General features: G+C 43.6%; 1 protein-coding gene across 2 annotated transcripts in view; it reads right to left on the bottom strand.

Annotated features, from left to right (window-relative positions):
- DDAH1 (dimethylarginine dimethylaminohydrolase 1) overlaps positions 1–17020 on the bottom strand; it is a 43760-nt gene that overhangs the window by 9323 nt on the left and 17417 nt on the right. Inside the window, exon 4 of one of the 2 annotated variants that reach the window (XM_045291962.1) lies at positions 1068–1262. The exons of the other annotated variant lie outside the window; for it this stretch is intronic. Coding sequence (XP_045147897.1) covers positions 1068–1262 — 195 coding nt within the window. The remainder of the gene's footprint in view (positions 1–1067; positions 1263–17020) is intronic. 2 annotated transcript variants of the gene reach the window in all.

Here is a 17020-nt window from a genome sequence, read left to right as displayed (position 1 = left end):
TCTATCTATCTATCTATCTATCTATCTATCTATCTATCTATCTATCTATCTATCTATCATCTATCATCTATTGTCTCTCTCTGCCTGCCTATCCAGCCTCCCTGCTAGGCCCCTGGAAAAGCTGAAGGTGATCTCCGGTTTGCTTTCTGAACACAAAGAATTCTGTCATCTGGGGGGAAGAACAGGCTTCTCTTTTCCTCTCAGTGGACTTGTTTCCGTTCTCTCCTCTGCTGTTATTACTTGAACAAGACAGCTTGCCCTTTATTTAGAGCTGGAGTCGAGAGACCCATGTATGCACAACACGCAGTGTGCTTGTCATTCTGAAAGGAACGCACAGAGAGGCGCAGGGAGACTTTTCCTGTTGTGCCCAAAGGGGCACCGTGGGGACTTGCTCACACCGCCTGCTTGGCAGGGCCTCACCTCAAAGAGCTCAGTCTCCGAAGGCTGAGCAATGACAAGGCTGAGGGAGAGGTTTTCTTTTTGCTCTGAGGATGCACAGAGCCTTTGTTGAAAGATGAGAATCATTTCAAATATCCCAAGAATTCGGCTGTTGAGTGGCTTAGTTCCATGTTCATATATATATATATGTTCATATATACATGTAACTATGTAACTACAAAAGGTTGGAGGAGGTCATATTGCTACAAGGTTTGTATAGCGTGTCCTTTTAGCCCGCAGATTGTGTTTCCCGGTTCTCCCTGCTCCTCAAGGCAGCCTGGGAGGAGATAGCACCTGGAGTCTACCCATTGCTACGCACACCTGTCCCTCCGAGCAGATCACTGCAGCCTGAACCGGGAATAGTTCACAGATTCTAAAGGGCTCCGGAGGGAAGACCTGACAAGTCACGTTGCCTTTCTGACTCGTCCCATTTCCTGAAGGAACTACTCCACTTCGTGTGAAACCTTTGGATTCATCATGACTGGGATTAGCTGTAATTAGTTCTGGTTCAGTTCAACAGCTAGTTATGAAGTGCCCTCTTTGGGCCAGGTAGGAGGGTGCGGGGAGGAGGGAAAGGGAAAGAGATACTAGGGCAACTCAGCCAGGGGCTCGCCTTCCGAAGATTATACCTCTGACTCTGACTGGATAAGCAGGTGATGGCTGGGCTCACAGTCAGACAGCCAACCTCTGTGCTCCCCGAGGCGCTCCTGAACAAGGAAGGCGTGCTGCAGCGTGAGAGGAAACCGCGTTGGGAATGATCTTGGCCATGTCGGTCTGATACACAGCTGCTCGTGTGAAGGGGCTGGTCTTGTTCTTGAGTGTGGCTGTCATAAAATAAAGTGGGAACGGTCTGGCGTTCAGCCCACGAGAATTGACGTGCCTAGTTGTATTAACATCCAGACATTTCCGGCAGTTCCTAACATTTCTGGGAATTCTCTCATCCTAAGAAGTAGAAGGTGACTCCATTTTCCTGCTTCTTACTCATGCTTTCTTTGTTTCAACAAATTTTTTTTCTGTTAGATTCTGGGCTATGTTGTTTCACAGAACAATTTAGGACTCATTAGTCAAGTACTAAAGCAAATGTGTGTATAAAGTATCATAAATATTTAAGAAACATTTAATGTACATCTTAGGCTTGTTCATATTGATCATCCTGTGAAATATGTGTATCACCCACCTCAACTTATGAAAATTAAACCAATATTAAAACCAAGTGGTTACAGACTCTTTTGTGGATATCCACATGCGATCCTCAAGCACACTTGCATTGATAATGGAAATATGAAATCGTTCACTTATTGATCATGGGTTTCTTGAGTGCCAGACAAGAGAATTAAGCACCACGCCTTACCATTCTTTTAAAGTTTGAGCCAATATAGCTATGTATAACATTCTAGATTGAATATCATATTTTTAATTTTTTGTAGTTTTACTACAGATTATCTGAACATTAACAGAAACAGGGAGAGAGATTGTCTTTTTAATATCCTCCCTGAATTAACAGACCATACAGATCATAAGAAGGAAACTACACGGCTCTTTTTAGTTACGTCAGGGCCAATTTTCTCCACCAAATACTTCCATAGAGGGCTCGTTGCCATTTTCCTCTGGAATTACCTCTCATGTGGAGCTAATGCCTTGCTCAGATCATATGAGCACAAGTGTATGTAGAGGAAAGACTCCCCCCACCCCCACCAGTAACATGAAGCATTTCTGAGAGGAACCATCAGAAACAACAGCCTACTACAGAAGGCTAGGAATACCACCTAGCTCATTAGAACCAGTCAGGGGTGTGTGGAAGGCTGGGGAGCAGGGCAGGGTAGGAGAAATAAAGAACGTCTAGGCTTGGCTAGTTTATATTCTTAATTTTAAAAATTTCATGACAAAATGATAAATTACCAAGGGTTCACGAGGGAGGGGGAAAATGAGCTAAGGGCTCAAGTAGAAAGCAAATGCTTTGAGAATGTTGATGGCAAAAAATGTGCTTGACACAATGGATGGATGGATTGTGATAAGAGTTGTACGAGCCCCCAAGAAAATGATTTTAAAATAAATAAAAGAAGTGGAAATGAAGGAAATTCAGATGAAAGAACCCCTCCTAAAATGCAAAATTTGAGGTCCTAGCCCCTCTCCTTACCTCTGCCCACGCATGATCTCAGACTAGTTCTACTGCAGAAGAACATTTCCTGTAGTCTGTTTTCCTGTCTCCTCTGTGAACCCAAGAGACAGTGTTTACTTGGCTATCAGGGCCATGGCATGGTTGCACCTATACCACCACACCTAAGCACCCCAAATCCACCATCAAAGGTAAATTCTCTGGATTCTGTGGGCGTGTGGCTCTTTAAAGCTCCTTTGAAGCCTGGTGACACAGTTGTTAAGTGCTTGGCTGCTAAGCAAAAGATCAGTGGTTCAAACCCACTAACAGTTCCTTGACGGACCATGTGGTCATCTGCTTTTGTTAAGATTTACAGCTTTAGAACCTTTTCCACTCTGACCTATAGGGTTGCCATGTGTTTTGGTGTTTGGATCATTTGACAGCATGAAATAAATGGAGCATTTATTGAGGCAATTTATTTATTGATGATTTAATCTATACATCATTCATATCTCATTACAACTTTATTAGGAGGTATAATTTTCAAACTTAGATATGGGAAAAGGCCAATGTTCAGAAAGCCAGTAATTTACCTGAGGTTATACATTAGGACAGTTTAATCTAGGTTTGAAACACAGGTATAACAGCCACCAAATACCCATTTCTCCCATACCCCCAAACTACCACCTTGCCAATACCTCTTCAACCAATAGACTTGGGGCTCACTTTTGGGGTGCCTATCAGCGATTTTTTCTCTTGACATGCATATATTTTGAAAATCGCATTTAAATGTATTTCAGACAGACAATGTTTGGCCTCAAAAAGTGCAGGGGGAATTACAGGGGAATATGGCGACCAAGTAACAAGGACAGAGATAGCTCAACCACTACCAGGGAAATCCCACCAAAAGGGAAGTCTTGTGCTGTTTGGAAGCCAGAAAAACAACTTAAAAGCTAAGTATACCAAACTTTTTAAAAGTTGGAGATCAGCAAAGCCTTCTAATTATTCCTGATCATCCCACACCCTTGATGCTTTTGTGCACCCCTTCCATTCTCTAAACATATGGATCCTTCCCTGCCTCTGCTCCAACCCACCTTTCCACACCTATTTAGCTTTGGGGGTGGAAGGGGGGTGAGGGTGTGGAGGGGCAGGGGAGGTTGTGTGGATAGCAGACTGCATGGGCAGCATGGTGCAGACCTCCTCACTACCTGGTATGGGAAACTCCTCTAACAATGCTTTTTGCCATTTTCTTCCTTCTTCACTGCCTCACTTTACATGCCCCCTTTCTCCCACTTGGCAGACAAGTGAATAATACACCAACACTGCAGAAGGATCAGAAACTCCCACCAAAACTCTGGGGTTGGTTTTGTTGTTGTTGTTTTTGTATTATTATTCTTGTTATTTCCCCCCACTTGCTTCCTTTTTCCACGTGCCCCTGCAGGTATCTGCACATCCCAGGTGGACACAGATATGCCTAACAAAACAAACACCACAGATCCAGGCCCACCCTCTCAAACCAGGGCTTTTCCCTTCTCCCCTGAGGGCACAGTCCTGCCCTTGTTCACACCGCCATAGCAACAGATCTCCAAGTCCACACTCAAGTCTGGTTTTTGTTTGTTCTCTGCTCTGTTTCTTTACACTTTCTCCTTCTTCTTTTGTCTTATTTTCTTCTCTTTTTTTATTTGTTCACTATTTTCTTAATTAATTCTACATCTTCTAAAAAATTTTATATATATAAATGATCTTCTTCTGGTCTGATTATTTCACCTGCCCCACCCACTATCACTTTCTACTTTCCCTCTTCTTTTACTCATGAAATATATTTCCACGATACCTATTGATTCTTACTACCCCTATTAAAATACATTTCCCCATAGTTTTTACAAACCTCTTAGTTTAGTCAGATGGCCCATTATTATTCTTACTTTTAGTTTATTCTCTCGTCTTACCCTGAACCATCCCCACTTACCCATCTCACTACCCTTTTCTCCAGTTCATGACCATGTGTTTCTGGCTCCTGTTTGGCCTCTCACACGCCACTAACAGAGGAAACTACCCTTCCATGCTCAGCAGTCCACTCACTGCTAATGGTTGCACCATGATGCTGGGAAAACAGTAGTCAACTGGACTACACTCCCCTAAATCAAGAAAAACGATCACAAACAACTGAAAATCACCCTAACTCAATAGAGTGCTCTGAGAATGATGGCCTGGACTTACCATAAATAGAATGAAGAAAAATGGTATTTATATGACTTTAAGAGATGTGTGGAATGCTTGTGAGAACAAAGGAAAGAACCAAAAAATGAAAAACCCTAAACCAAAAGGAATGCTAGAAGATAAACAATAAGATAATGGAACTAGACCTGAATAATAGAATGGAAGTCAAGGAAAAGTGAATCAGTGGACTGAAAGACAGCTACTCTGACTACAAGCAACTAGAAAAGCAATCCACAAAAAAGAAAGCAAGGGAATGATGTGGGAGGCATACATGTGCCCAAGCTAATCAAATGATACATTTAAAAACTGTGGTTTTTTTTGCCCCCATCATCATAAATATGTATATTTACATTATGTACATGCCCGTATTTAGACCTCTATAAATGCCCTTTACCTCCTAGTTCTTTCCTCTATTTCCTTTTACTTTCTTCTTGTCCCTCTATCATGCTCAGCCTTCATTTGGGTTTCAGTATTTCCTCTCGGTTACATTGCCCTTGATCAAGCCCTACCAGGCCTCTTACACCATCCTTGCCATCAATTTTGGATCACTTGTTATTCCCTTGTCCCTAAGTTTGTTAACACCACTTCTTCCCCCCCACCTCCCCGTCTCCCATGTCCCCCTGGAACCGTTGGTCCCATTGTTTTCTCCTCCGGATTGTTTATCCAGGTATGCTCCCTTCTTGATTCGCCCCGTTTTGGGGGGTTCAGACCACACTGCTTCTCCACCATATGACCCCAGAAATGTCTTCTGTCGCAGTCTGCTCCAGTAAGGGGACAACATGAAATGTGCTGTTGTCATTTGCCCAGTCCCCTCTGTGTCCCATTAGCTCCCCACAGGGACATCATCCTCCAAGCCTGGTGTGCCAGTATGGGGTCCCATCTGGGTCTCTTTCTCTTCCTCCCTCCTGGCCTGCCTCAAAACTGTGGGTTTTTTATGTGATAACTGGGCACCATCTAATTTCTTTGCTACATTTTACTATAGCAACGGTATCTTCTGTGTTTCCTTCCTGAGGGCCAGTATCTAGCAGGGCCATAATGTAAGAGCTAATTGTTCTTCAGCTGAAGCTAGGATTTAGTTCGAGCCCCAGACCCATTCCTGGATCTATGTGTATTTTAAAAAAATTATTACATATTAATCGGACGTTAATACATATATATCATCTCATTCTATAGTTCAATCATGTCAACTAAATCCACATGGAAGAAACACAGTATCCTCAATCACCAAAGGATTGTAAATTCTATAATCTGAAGTCGAAGGAGGAATTAGTATCAGAGATTCCGTTTTGTAGATGGCTATGGCTAAACTGGGAGAATCCAGTTTGCAGAAGGCTATGGCTAAATTGGGAGAATCCAGTTTGCAGAAGGCTATGGCTAAATTGGGAGAATCCAGTTTGCAGAAGGCTATGGATGACAGTAGGAGCTCAAGATTCATTGTGGGAACTACACAGGAAATAAGCCTCCAGTGAACTCCCTCTATTCATGTTGAGGGGTGGGAGGAAAGTGGTTACTAAACAAAGCGCACTGAAGAGATGGATTAGAAGATCAAAGGCATAAGCTGATCCCCCCTCTGATGCATGCTAGACCTGACCTGGTTCTCAGCATTTCTGTATTTTTGTTTGTTCATATTGAAGTTGTGCTCTTTGTTTTCTGTGTTTTGGTATATGAAACCCAGGATTGATGAACCTATAGGGAAAGCAAGTAGAATAAGGGTGGTAAGTAAGTTACAGTCTTACATTTCTGATACAAGGAGGAGATTTTTATTTTCTGCTGGATATGGCCTTTGTCAGTGCCAGACAATGAATGTAGTTGAGGTTGTCTGAGTACCTGGGAAAGCAGTACTCTTTGTAGAAAACTAAGATAAATTTTCAAGTGAGGTAGGGATTTGTAAATTATCAAGCCCAGTCTCCTTTCCCCAAGGCCCAGAAAGAGGAAGAAATTAAGTGGTATACCCAAGAGCACACAAAGGTGCCACGTTAGGAATAAAACCTACGTCTTATGATTCAGCCCAGATTTTTCTATTAGTCTTGGTTTGGTAGAGAGAATTAAAGTAGGGCAATGGGGAGTAAGGCCAACTCTTTATCATCCCTATTCCTGCTACCAAGTTCATAAGGGTCTCTAAAGTCCTACATACAGTAGGAGACTACGGCCTGATCTGAACGAATCATCTGTGAAGCTGGACTGTCTGAAGAATAACAGGGCATGAGGACTGAAGGGAGATTCACTAACAACCAGTGGTATGCAGATGACACAACCTTGCTTGCCAAAATGAAGACGACTTGAAGTATTTATTGATAAAGGTCAAAGACTACTACTGTCTTCAGTATGTGGGATACACCACATAGATGATGGCTGGCTATACTTGATTTCCTCCGGCTTCCCTGCTACCATGATGCAGGGGTTATACATGCTTCCACGGTCCAGCATCCTTTTCCTAATCGGACATCAGTCCACTTCTCATGGCATTCTATATGCTGGCTTTGAGGTTTGTTGCAATGGCCACACAGAACTCGCAGACAGTACTCACAATTAAGGGGTTGACTAGGGAAGTTAATAGGTTATCACAAGTCAGGGTTGGTAATGATACAGTCAATGGTTCCCAGCAACCCATTTCCTCAGCCAGCAACCAAAATCTCTCTCTGGCCCTCAGCACCTCAGGGACATGGCCCCTGGGCTTTTCTGCCTCAGAGGGCCAGGGAGCAGCGTTCCCCTCGCTGTTTCTCAGTCCCACAGTTGTGAGCCAGATGAGGAGAAGGTACCTGAAGGTCTCAGTGATGCTCCTCTCAGTCTCTGTACCACAGTCTTGTGCATTTTGTCTTGGTGGCCTCTGTCCCTTCAGGCAGGGATCTTGGGTGTGCTTCTCCAGTGGTCCTGGGGTTTCTCTGTCCCGGTTGACTATTATACACCAAGGAACGGCTTTGAGGGCAGTATGGTTTTTGTCTTTAAGGTGACCATACTGCAGGGGCAGTGAATATTTAATGTGGTTCTTCTAGCCAAAGTTTCTAATGTCTACCAAACCACCTTTCCCTGCATGGGTCCGGTAAGAAAGTGGGCAAAGATGCTGGTAGGATTCACCTGTGAGTAATTAAAAACAGCATCCCCTGAAGTTCCATCTTGCTATGTAAGAAGCCCTCTGAGAAGCATGAGGAGGGGCCTTATTACCGGCAAGAGCCGGGAGTGGAGCACATCTTCTGGACCTGAGATCCCTGTGCAGTGAACCTGGGTCTAGAAGACAGCTGTAACGTCAGAGGAACAGCAGCAGAACCAGGAGTTGGAGCATGGTACAGTGATGGGTTAGCCGACTCACAGAGCAAGTACAGCCGAGTGCTCTTGTGCAGGAGGCTGGCTTGCAGAGTAGGGTGCCTCTGGGTACTTAGTTGGGGAACCTGGGCTTGCTGACTCAAGAAGTGGAGCTGAGTGCCTTTAGGTTGAGGCTAACTGGAGTTAGCTTTCTGGGTTTCCTCTGGGCACATAATTCAGGAAGCTGATCCATGCAGCTTGAGCTCAATGCCCTTAGGCTGATTGATCATAGCAGACCAGAAAGAACTTTGTAACATGCCCTGATAAATAACTCAAACCTGAACATTTCTCACTGGCATTACAATTTGTTATTCAATTTCTTAATAAATCCTTTTAACATGAATTTTGTCTGTGAGCTCTGTGTAGCCATTGCAAAGGATATTAGAACCTAGAGATCTAGTAGGGAAGTAAAATCGATAACATTAAGACCGCACAGATACCCTCAAGGAAAGTGAGGGATGTGTCAAGTCCCACCTCTAGTAGTCTTAAAGACACCCCCAAGGAACAAAAGTGGGACTTGGTTCACGCACTCTACTAAGGCCAGGACTTAACTTCAGGATTAACAGAGAACTCTGTAACCGAGAACTCTCTCCAAAATGAGATCATAGCCACAGGCATCGAGTCCAGAAGTGTAGCACATCATGTAGGAATCATGGCTAGACGGGCCACGTTAATTGACTACATCTCAGCCTGGGTTACACCTGAGTGTGAAGAAGATGAAAATCCTCACACATGGGCACATAAGCAACATCATGATACACACAGAAAATATTGATGTTGTCAACTATTTCTTTTTAGTTGGATCAACAATCAGATATGTTCAGAGCAGTGGCATTCATGAGGTTAACTGACATATTACCTTGGGTACATCTGCTGGAGAAGACATCTAAAGTTCCCAGAGTGAAGATGTCACGCTGATGACTAAGGTGCATCTGAATAGAGCAATGGCCTCTTCACCCACTTCATGTGCATGCACAAGCAAGGCAATTAAGACTGGCAAGTACAGCTCCAGGTTAAATGAATCAGTGTAGTCTACTCTTTACAGTTGGTGGCTCAAGGAGGGGCACATGACCAATTTAAACTCATAAGAATAAAGAAAATGGAACAAAACTGCCTCACTTTTTGGAATGTGAATGAGGAAGCATGTAGCCAGAAATTGCTGGCAGTCATTATGCCTTCCTGAATGGGAGTCCACTTAAGGATGAAGTCCATCTGTGGAATGTGGAGAGACAGAAGAATCTGTATCTTCTATGGTATCACTGGGCTGACCAATCAAATCTACTCTAAAGACTGCTCTACTTCACCACTTTCCAGTTACATCGACCCATACATTTCCTGCATTGTCTAGGCCGGCTTGAAATGGGGTTTTTGTTCATGGTGAGGGAACACAAAGAGCCTTTATCAGTAAGGGATAAATTCAACTGTAACAGAAACCACATGCCCTCTTCCTTCCACACCCCTAGAGAGACTTAAACAAAGGAGTTCATTTCTCTCTCATGAGAAAGGCATTTTAAGATAATAGGATAGTGTGGTACCTGGATAGCCATCAGGAGACGAGGCTTCCTTTAGCCTTTTTGTTCTGCCATACCAAGAGTGTAGGTAGGACCCACCATCATGGTATGAATTGAATGTCGAAGCTCCAGCTAACACATTCTTATTTCAAATAGCAAGATTCAGAAAGAAGAAATGGGTACAACTCTTTCAAGGAAGCTTCCTGAATTTTATTCCTAGTACTCCCACTTCCAGCTCACTGGGCAATATTTATTACAAAGGAGGCTGAGAAATGTGGATTTTATTCCAAGTAACTTAAAGCTGCCTATTATAAATTGATTCAGAGAATAATAATACTTTTAAACATCTGGCTATATGTATTTTAAAAATATTTATTGGGGAATATATACGGCAAAATATATGTTACATATTTTCACCGCTGTCCCTTTAGAAAACTGTCCTACTGTTTGACTTCACCTGCCTCTTACTCTGATTCAAGCTACTCGATACCAGAAAGACAGACGGTTACTGAGAAGGTGGCAGGGAGTCCGATGCTACATCACTGGACCTTTGTGTACTGCTCCATTAGTGCGTGGAATGTGGTAGTTGTTCCATATGTGTTGAATGTTTGTTAATAGAAACAAATGACCTCTGATCAGTGTGTTTCAGCATTTCAACAACTCTCAAAATCACAAAACCCATGTAGGTCTTTGGCTACAACTTTCTATAAGACATTACTCACTCAGGACTCAACCTTAAGAGCAAAGAATTGCCATTGTGCACCCATGCCATATCCTGCGGTTTCAGGCTGGTCATTGAATCTCTGACTTTGACTGGCTTTGGTTGCTCTCCAGAAGCTAGCTCTTCTCAATTTCTTCCCAACAAGCTTTGGGACCAGATGGACGTCCTATCTAACTAGAGACCCAAGTTTCCTTCCTCCTTCCACGATTCCTAGTTCCAGAACTCAATGTCATGTCTGTCTACAAGTCAGATTTAGGAACCAGGAAGGAATACAGACTTTCCTATTTGAGATAAGAGGTGGAACAAATGGTTAATGCTCTTGGAAGCTAACTGAAAGGCAGGCACCTTGAGTTCAACTCTGAGGTGCCTCAGAAGAAAGGCCTGGCAATTTACTCCAGAAAGATCAGCCATTGAAAACCCAACATAGCACAGTGCTACCCCGCCACACAGAGTGTAGCTGTGAGTTGGAAGTGATCGGGTGGCAATTGGCTTGGTTTATGTGCTTACTAAGAATTAGAGCAATATGTACTCACGGCAGATACATTTGGTTTTAATATGCAAATATTATCATGAGGGAGAAAGGAAAACATGATAAACAATTTTTATTCTAGAAGCATTTCCCCTTGGAAAAAAAAAGACATAGCATTCTAGAGAAAAGCTAGTATTTCATAAGCATTGGTATTTCAAGGCCTGGTGGAGTTCTGCAAGGCTGGCCTTCAGATGAGAGTTAGCTCTCTGAAGTACCAGTCATTTTACTCAATATCTAATTCTGAATGATTTCAGGTAGCACTTTCTGACAAAGGACATAGCAAATTTTCTTGTGGATTGGATTTCTCCCGGCCTTCACATGCTAATGTAGAAACTGTTGTCTGGTGAACTGGAGACAGAGGCAGGGTTCTCGAAGTGAAGTCTATGGATTACTTGCATTAGAATCATGTGGGTGGCTCCAGGGCTCCATCCTCATCTTGCGAAATCAGAGTGTCTTTTGCTGAATCCAGGAATGTGATGTGCATTTAAAACGTGCACTCTCCGTGAATTTTGGGTGCATCAGTATTTGAGAACCATTGACATGGATTATTCAAATTAAATTAGCCTGATCTTCAGGCCTAAAAGGGATCTTGATGACTATTATTTTTACAGCTACTAATAGCTAACATACATTGAGGTCTTAGCCACTTCACAGGCTGTAGATGAATAAGAAATGAATACGAAACTTGCACTAAATGTAATAGATTCAACACCTTTCATTTAAATTCCATTCTTCAAAACTTTGTATGTGTGAGTCATTTCTGTACAGGTGGTTACAGCTTTGAACTTGTCCTACTTCAGAAAGAGCTAAAGGGGGATGGCTGTTATACCCTTTCGCCAAGGCTGATCTTTCATTCTGCAGACAGTGTTATGAGGTACACCGGGACCCAACTGCAGCAATAGGACCATCCAGCAATTATATTGTAAAAATGGATTTAGAAATGCTTTTCAAGATTGCTGAACTAATACGAAAGTTTTAAAGATGAAAAGAAGAAACACAGTGAATTCGAGCAGGGAGACACTAGTGAAGTGGATGGAAGGAAGGCAGGAAGGTGCCAAGTTCCAATATTGTCAGGAAGTAGGTATGTCCTCCTTTGAAGTTGGAGGATAATTCATAGTTAAAATACATTTTGTAATTCAGTGCCTACATTTCACCATAGGTTTTATTAACCTTCAGCCAAGCAATAAGATACTCATCAACACATGAGGTTTTTAACACACGTGATTTCCAGAGAAATAGTAACCCAAAACTCAACCATCCTCCCTCCGGCTCAACTGACACATTTCCTAATCCCTTTAACACCAATGGGTACAGATGTTGGCATGGCCAAGAGTGTCACACAGGTCAAGCTGAGATGTACAATTTCAGGTCAAGAAGCAGCAATCATCCTGATTTGGGGGGGTGGGGTGGGTGCCCCTTTGTCAACTCCCTTCAGCTAAGCGGCCCTGTGGCCCTGCTGGCAGAGTAGGGGGTGCACACGTTGCTCCCAAGCAGTGTGCCTTGAGAAGCAGTGGATAAAAATAATGAAGAATAAAAGGGTGAAGGCCGGAGACTCCAAATTTGGATGAGTTGCTGACTGCTGCCAATGGAAACTGAAATGGAAGCCAACCCTGTTAGTGTCTTATAAACTTAGCCATCGGATGTCTACCAGAACTGCCGTCAGCTTGGCAGGTCTCAGTATAGCTACAGCTCACTTCCCAAGATGTGAATCCAGGTCAGTGCAATCCAGCGACCTACTCATGCCCACCCATTTTCAATGGTTGATTCTGCTGGCGGAGATGGGGGAAGGGACTAAGTTCACACTGACAGGGCGAAATTTGAACTCTTCTGCATAAACATATCACCAAAGATACCCCATTCTAATAGTGATTCTTATAATAAATGGCAACGGAGGCCTCATCTGACCTCCTCTGGCTTCCCTACTGCCACATGGCACAGGTCAGGCATGCTTCCACACTCCATCCTTCTTTACCTAGTCTGACACCAACTTGTCCTCTACATATATGCTGGTTCTGATATTTCCTGGCAATGGTCATACAGAACTCACAGACAGTACTCACAATGAAGGGATTTTTCAGGGAAGTCTAAAGGTTATCACAAGTCAGGATCGGCAAACAGTAAAAGGATACAGTCAATGAATGGTGTCAGCAAATAACCAAGTCTCTGTCTCCAGTTCTTAGCCTCTCAGCCACGTGGTAGCCAAGTTTCTCTCTGGTCCTCAGTTTCTCAGCCACATGATTCCTTGGCCTTTAACAGGAGGGCTGCCTGCTTGTTGCTCTGTCCCACAGTTCCATGGCCTTGGACCAGGTGAGAAGGTACCCCACAGTCTCAGTGCTACTCCTCTCTCTCTGTATCTGACCTCAGCGGCCTCCGCCACTTCAGACAGAGAACTTGAATGGGGGTGGTAACAAAAATGGACCAATGCCCTCTATTAGTGTTCCACATAGTCTGTTTGCATAGTCCCATGCAATCATTTGAGTCACAGAGACTTGGGTAGAAGAATCACATTAAGAAATTGCAGTCTACCATAATTCTGAAGTCATTTTTGTCCGTTATTGTCCTCCAGGGCCTGCTACACTGCCTGGCATAGAGCAGGAACTCTGTACCCATCTCATGCCCAAGTATTGATCTGCGACTTTTTTTCTGCCTTGTCCCTTAGAGGCAGTCAGCTATAATGTACTGCCATTTCTCTAAATGCACCTATGCTTTAACTGTCTTCTCTATTTCCAAGATTATTTTCCCAGTTCAGACCCCCTTCTCTTTGATTCCTGGATGTGATATGGCATCTATCTAACAGGACTGCTTAGACATAATCTTTATTCCCTTATGTCATTACAGGTTCAGTATCAGACAGACCTTTCTAAAATACCACTTTCAAATGCTTACTCTTTTGTTAAAAAAATTCTGAGTAGCTCTGTAGAAACAAGGAAGTCCCATTCCTTGGCTTATGAACTAGTCCAAACTTAGAACTTACCTAATTTTCTACACCTTCCCTTCACATAGGTTATTCCCCCACTTCTAGCCATTATAAGCCCACCCCCTTTAAAAACCTTTTATTGTGAATTGAGTGGAGGTTTACAGGTCATCAGTTTTACATTCAACTGCTCACACCCTGTCGCTTCATTTCATTCACTGCGACCCATTCCATGTAAGTAACATCACCAGGTTACCCCCTCCCTGTGTTTCCTGTCTCCGTCTTGGCTAACCCTTCTGAACTCTGTCCTTGGGTAAACGCTGCCAGTTTTACCTCAACTGTGTGCACCTCTCTAGTGTGTGCCTCCTCTAGTGTGATGGTTCCCCTTAGTGAAAAAAGATTCCCTCAGTTTGTCCCATTTGAAAGGAGCCCTGGTTAAGGTGCTTGGCTTCCGACCCAAAAACTCAGCAATTGGAACCCGCCTGCTGCTATGTCAGGGAAAGATGTGGCAGTCTGCTTCTGGAAAGATCACGGCATTGGAAAGCCCACTGGGAGGCGCTTCTCTGCCCGACTGCCACAGCAATGGATTTCTGGTTTTGTCCTGCTTGAAATGAGCACGCCTCCTTTGTGCTAGCCTATGGCACACCCACCTCCTTGGACAGCCACCTCCTGGGATCCCTCCTTCTTCAGAACTCCTATCGCCTCTGTGAGCCATTTAGTTAGCACTTCATCTCATGTTACGCTGTAACAGCATTTACCTTTTAATGTTATGCCCTGTTTCTTTACTTAAGTTGGAGAGGCCTAGAGGGCAGAGACTATGTCTCATCCATCTCAGTATCCCCTGTCGTTAGCATGGTCCTTTTCATATAATTGCTCCTCAATAAGTGTTAACGCTGTCTGGTATGAAGGAAGTTCAAGCTTCAAGGTTAACTGAGATCTCTTTTGAATGGTCTTTAAAAATGTCTTTTGCTTAGACAAGAAGAATAGTTCTTTGAAGAGACAGTTCGCAATGGCTTTTGGAAGTCTTACCTTTTCCCCCCCCACACTTTTATGTGTGAATTAGAAAATGATGTGATTTGTTAGATATAAAAATGAATAGCTATATATACATACTATAACTGGAGCAACCTCAAAGACAATGGAACCAGACTGGAGCTTTCCCCTGGGTGGTTCTCTACCCTCCCAAAAGCATGAAGATGTGCAGCTAAGTACATGTCTCCTATCACTCAACAGCCATTGAAAGGACAATGTTACAGCGCTTGAGAGTCTATAGTGAACCCACTTTAGAACTATCCTTATCACTGGGGCCTTATAATTAAGTGGCTGGTACTTTGTGCCAAAGACCTGCTAACTACCACATTTAAGACATAATCTCTCAGCTTGATTGGCCATGGTGCAAAGTCCCATGGGAAGAAATGAAGCTCTTAGCTCCTAGTTAGGCTGATTCGACTTTGTTTATCTGAGAAGAGGGTTTGCAGAGGAGTTAAGAGTCACCCAGGGTGAAGGGGGACGTCGGACAGTATAAGATACGACAAAATAATAATAATTTGTAAATTATTAGGGGTTCATGAGGGAGGGGGGAGTGGGGACGGAGGGGGAAACATGAGGAGCTGATACCAACGGCTCAAGCAAAAAGCAAATGTTTTGAGAATGATGACGGCAACAAATGTACAAATGTGCTTGACACAATGGATGTTTGTATGGATTGCGTCAAGAGTTGTACGAGCCCCTAGTAAAATGATTAAAAAAAAAAAAAGTCACCCAGGGAGAGGTGGAAGCAGGGCCAGAATGACAATCCATGCACTTGGATTCTGAGGACTCTACTTTGCCATTATAACCAGGGTGGCCCTGTAGACAACTATGCTTCTACAGCAGAACCACTTGAAAGTATGGTAAGTGCTTCTCAAACATCAGTCACGAGGCCAAGTGAAACTCTTTTTCCCTCTCCAGTATCAAGAATGGATTCGGTTGCTATATCTTTCTCTGGGTCTGTGTGTTGCAGGGAGGGGAGAGGGAAGCATGAATCAAATGCAAGCTTCCTGTTCTTAGAAAATTACAACATTAGCAATTTTTTGTTAGCTAGAGATATCTTAATAAGGCATTTTGGCATACCAAATGGGTTGGTTGATGGAATCCAAGTCATTACCTAGTTAGGGCACAGTGGGTTAAGTTTATAGAACTTTATGTAGCAAAAAAGTAAGGAGTTCCTAGCCTTCTGTGGCTTTAATTTGGATATGTTCTCTACTTTTTGTGCTAGTCTAATTGATATAAGGTATTTTGCACCTGAATATATAAGAGTTGTCTTTATCCTGAATGCTAACCTGGCTGCTCTTGGCAGTGGCAGGGCTACTTACAAGCGGCGGCTCTCACTTGGTCTGTGCATCAGAACCACTTGTGGAGCTTCTAAAACAAGGCTGCGGATGTCTAGGCTCTCTCCCAGGCCCAGACATCAGACATTTTTTTCTTGGGTAGTCCCAGGCTACCTGCGTTTCCTGAGTCTTCAGGTGATTGTGAACCATACCTCTCACTAGGAACCATTGCTTTAAGGCCACCTACAGACGGTTTAGTGAGGAAGAGGCTTAGATTGGAAGGCTCTGTATTAGTTACCTCGTGCTGGTATAACAGAAGCACCTCAGGTGGGTGGCGTTAGCAAACAAGAAACTTATTTTCTCAAACGTAGGAGGCTAGAAGTTCAAGTTCAGGGTGCTGGCTCTAGAGGGAAGCATTCTCTCTGTCAGCTCTGTAGTAAGGTTCTTGTCTCTCTGGAGCGTGTGCTCCTGGGCCATCTCCATGTGGCTTGACATCTGTCTTTCCCATCTCTGCACCCTTCCCTTGCTTGTTTAATCTCAGAGATAGCTCAAGAGTTCGATGTAAGACACACCCTACACTTACCCTGACTCATAAGAAAGGCAGCCCATTCCCAAGTGAGATTATAACCATTTAGAGGCATAGAGGTTACATTTATTCGAGTGGGTGGGGAGCCAAAATTCAATCCTTAACAGGCTCTTCAAAGGCCATTTGCCTAACCACTCAACAGATCATTGAATTTCCCTTATAACAGCTCACCCTCCAAAAAACTACCATCACGGTGATTCCAAGTCGTTGCAACCCTCCAGGACAGAGCAAAACTGTCCAGCGGCGTCCCGAGGCTGGGGGCTTTCTCCCTGCCATCAAGTCAGTTCTGACTCAGTGTGACCCAGCTTTCTCCCCCAGAGCAGCTGCTGGGTTTGAACCCCCGAACTTGTGGTTATCAGCCCAAGGCTAATCACGACATCACCAGGGCTCCTTCCAG

The sequence above is a fragment of the Echinops telfairi genome, unplaced genomic scaffold (genome assembly GCF_000313985.2).
Source record: "Echinops telfairi isolate 266 unplaced genomic scaffold, ASM31398v2 ScPeMD7_443;HRSCAF=831, whole genome shotgun sequence".
Classification (NCBI taxonomy): domain Eukaryota; kingdom Metazoa; phylum Chordata; class Mammalia; order Afrosoricida; family Tenrecidae; genus Echinops; species Echinops telfairi.
Note: the sequence above shows the minus strand (reverse complement) of the source record. Positions and strands in the feature narration are given on the sequence as shown.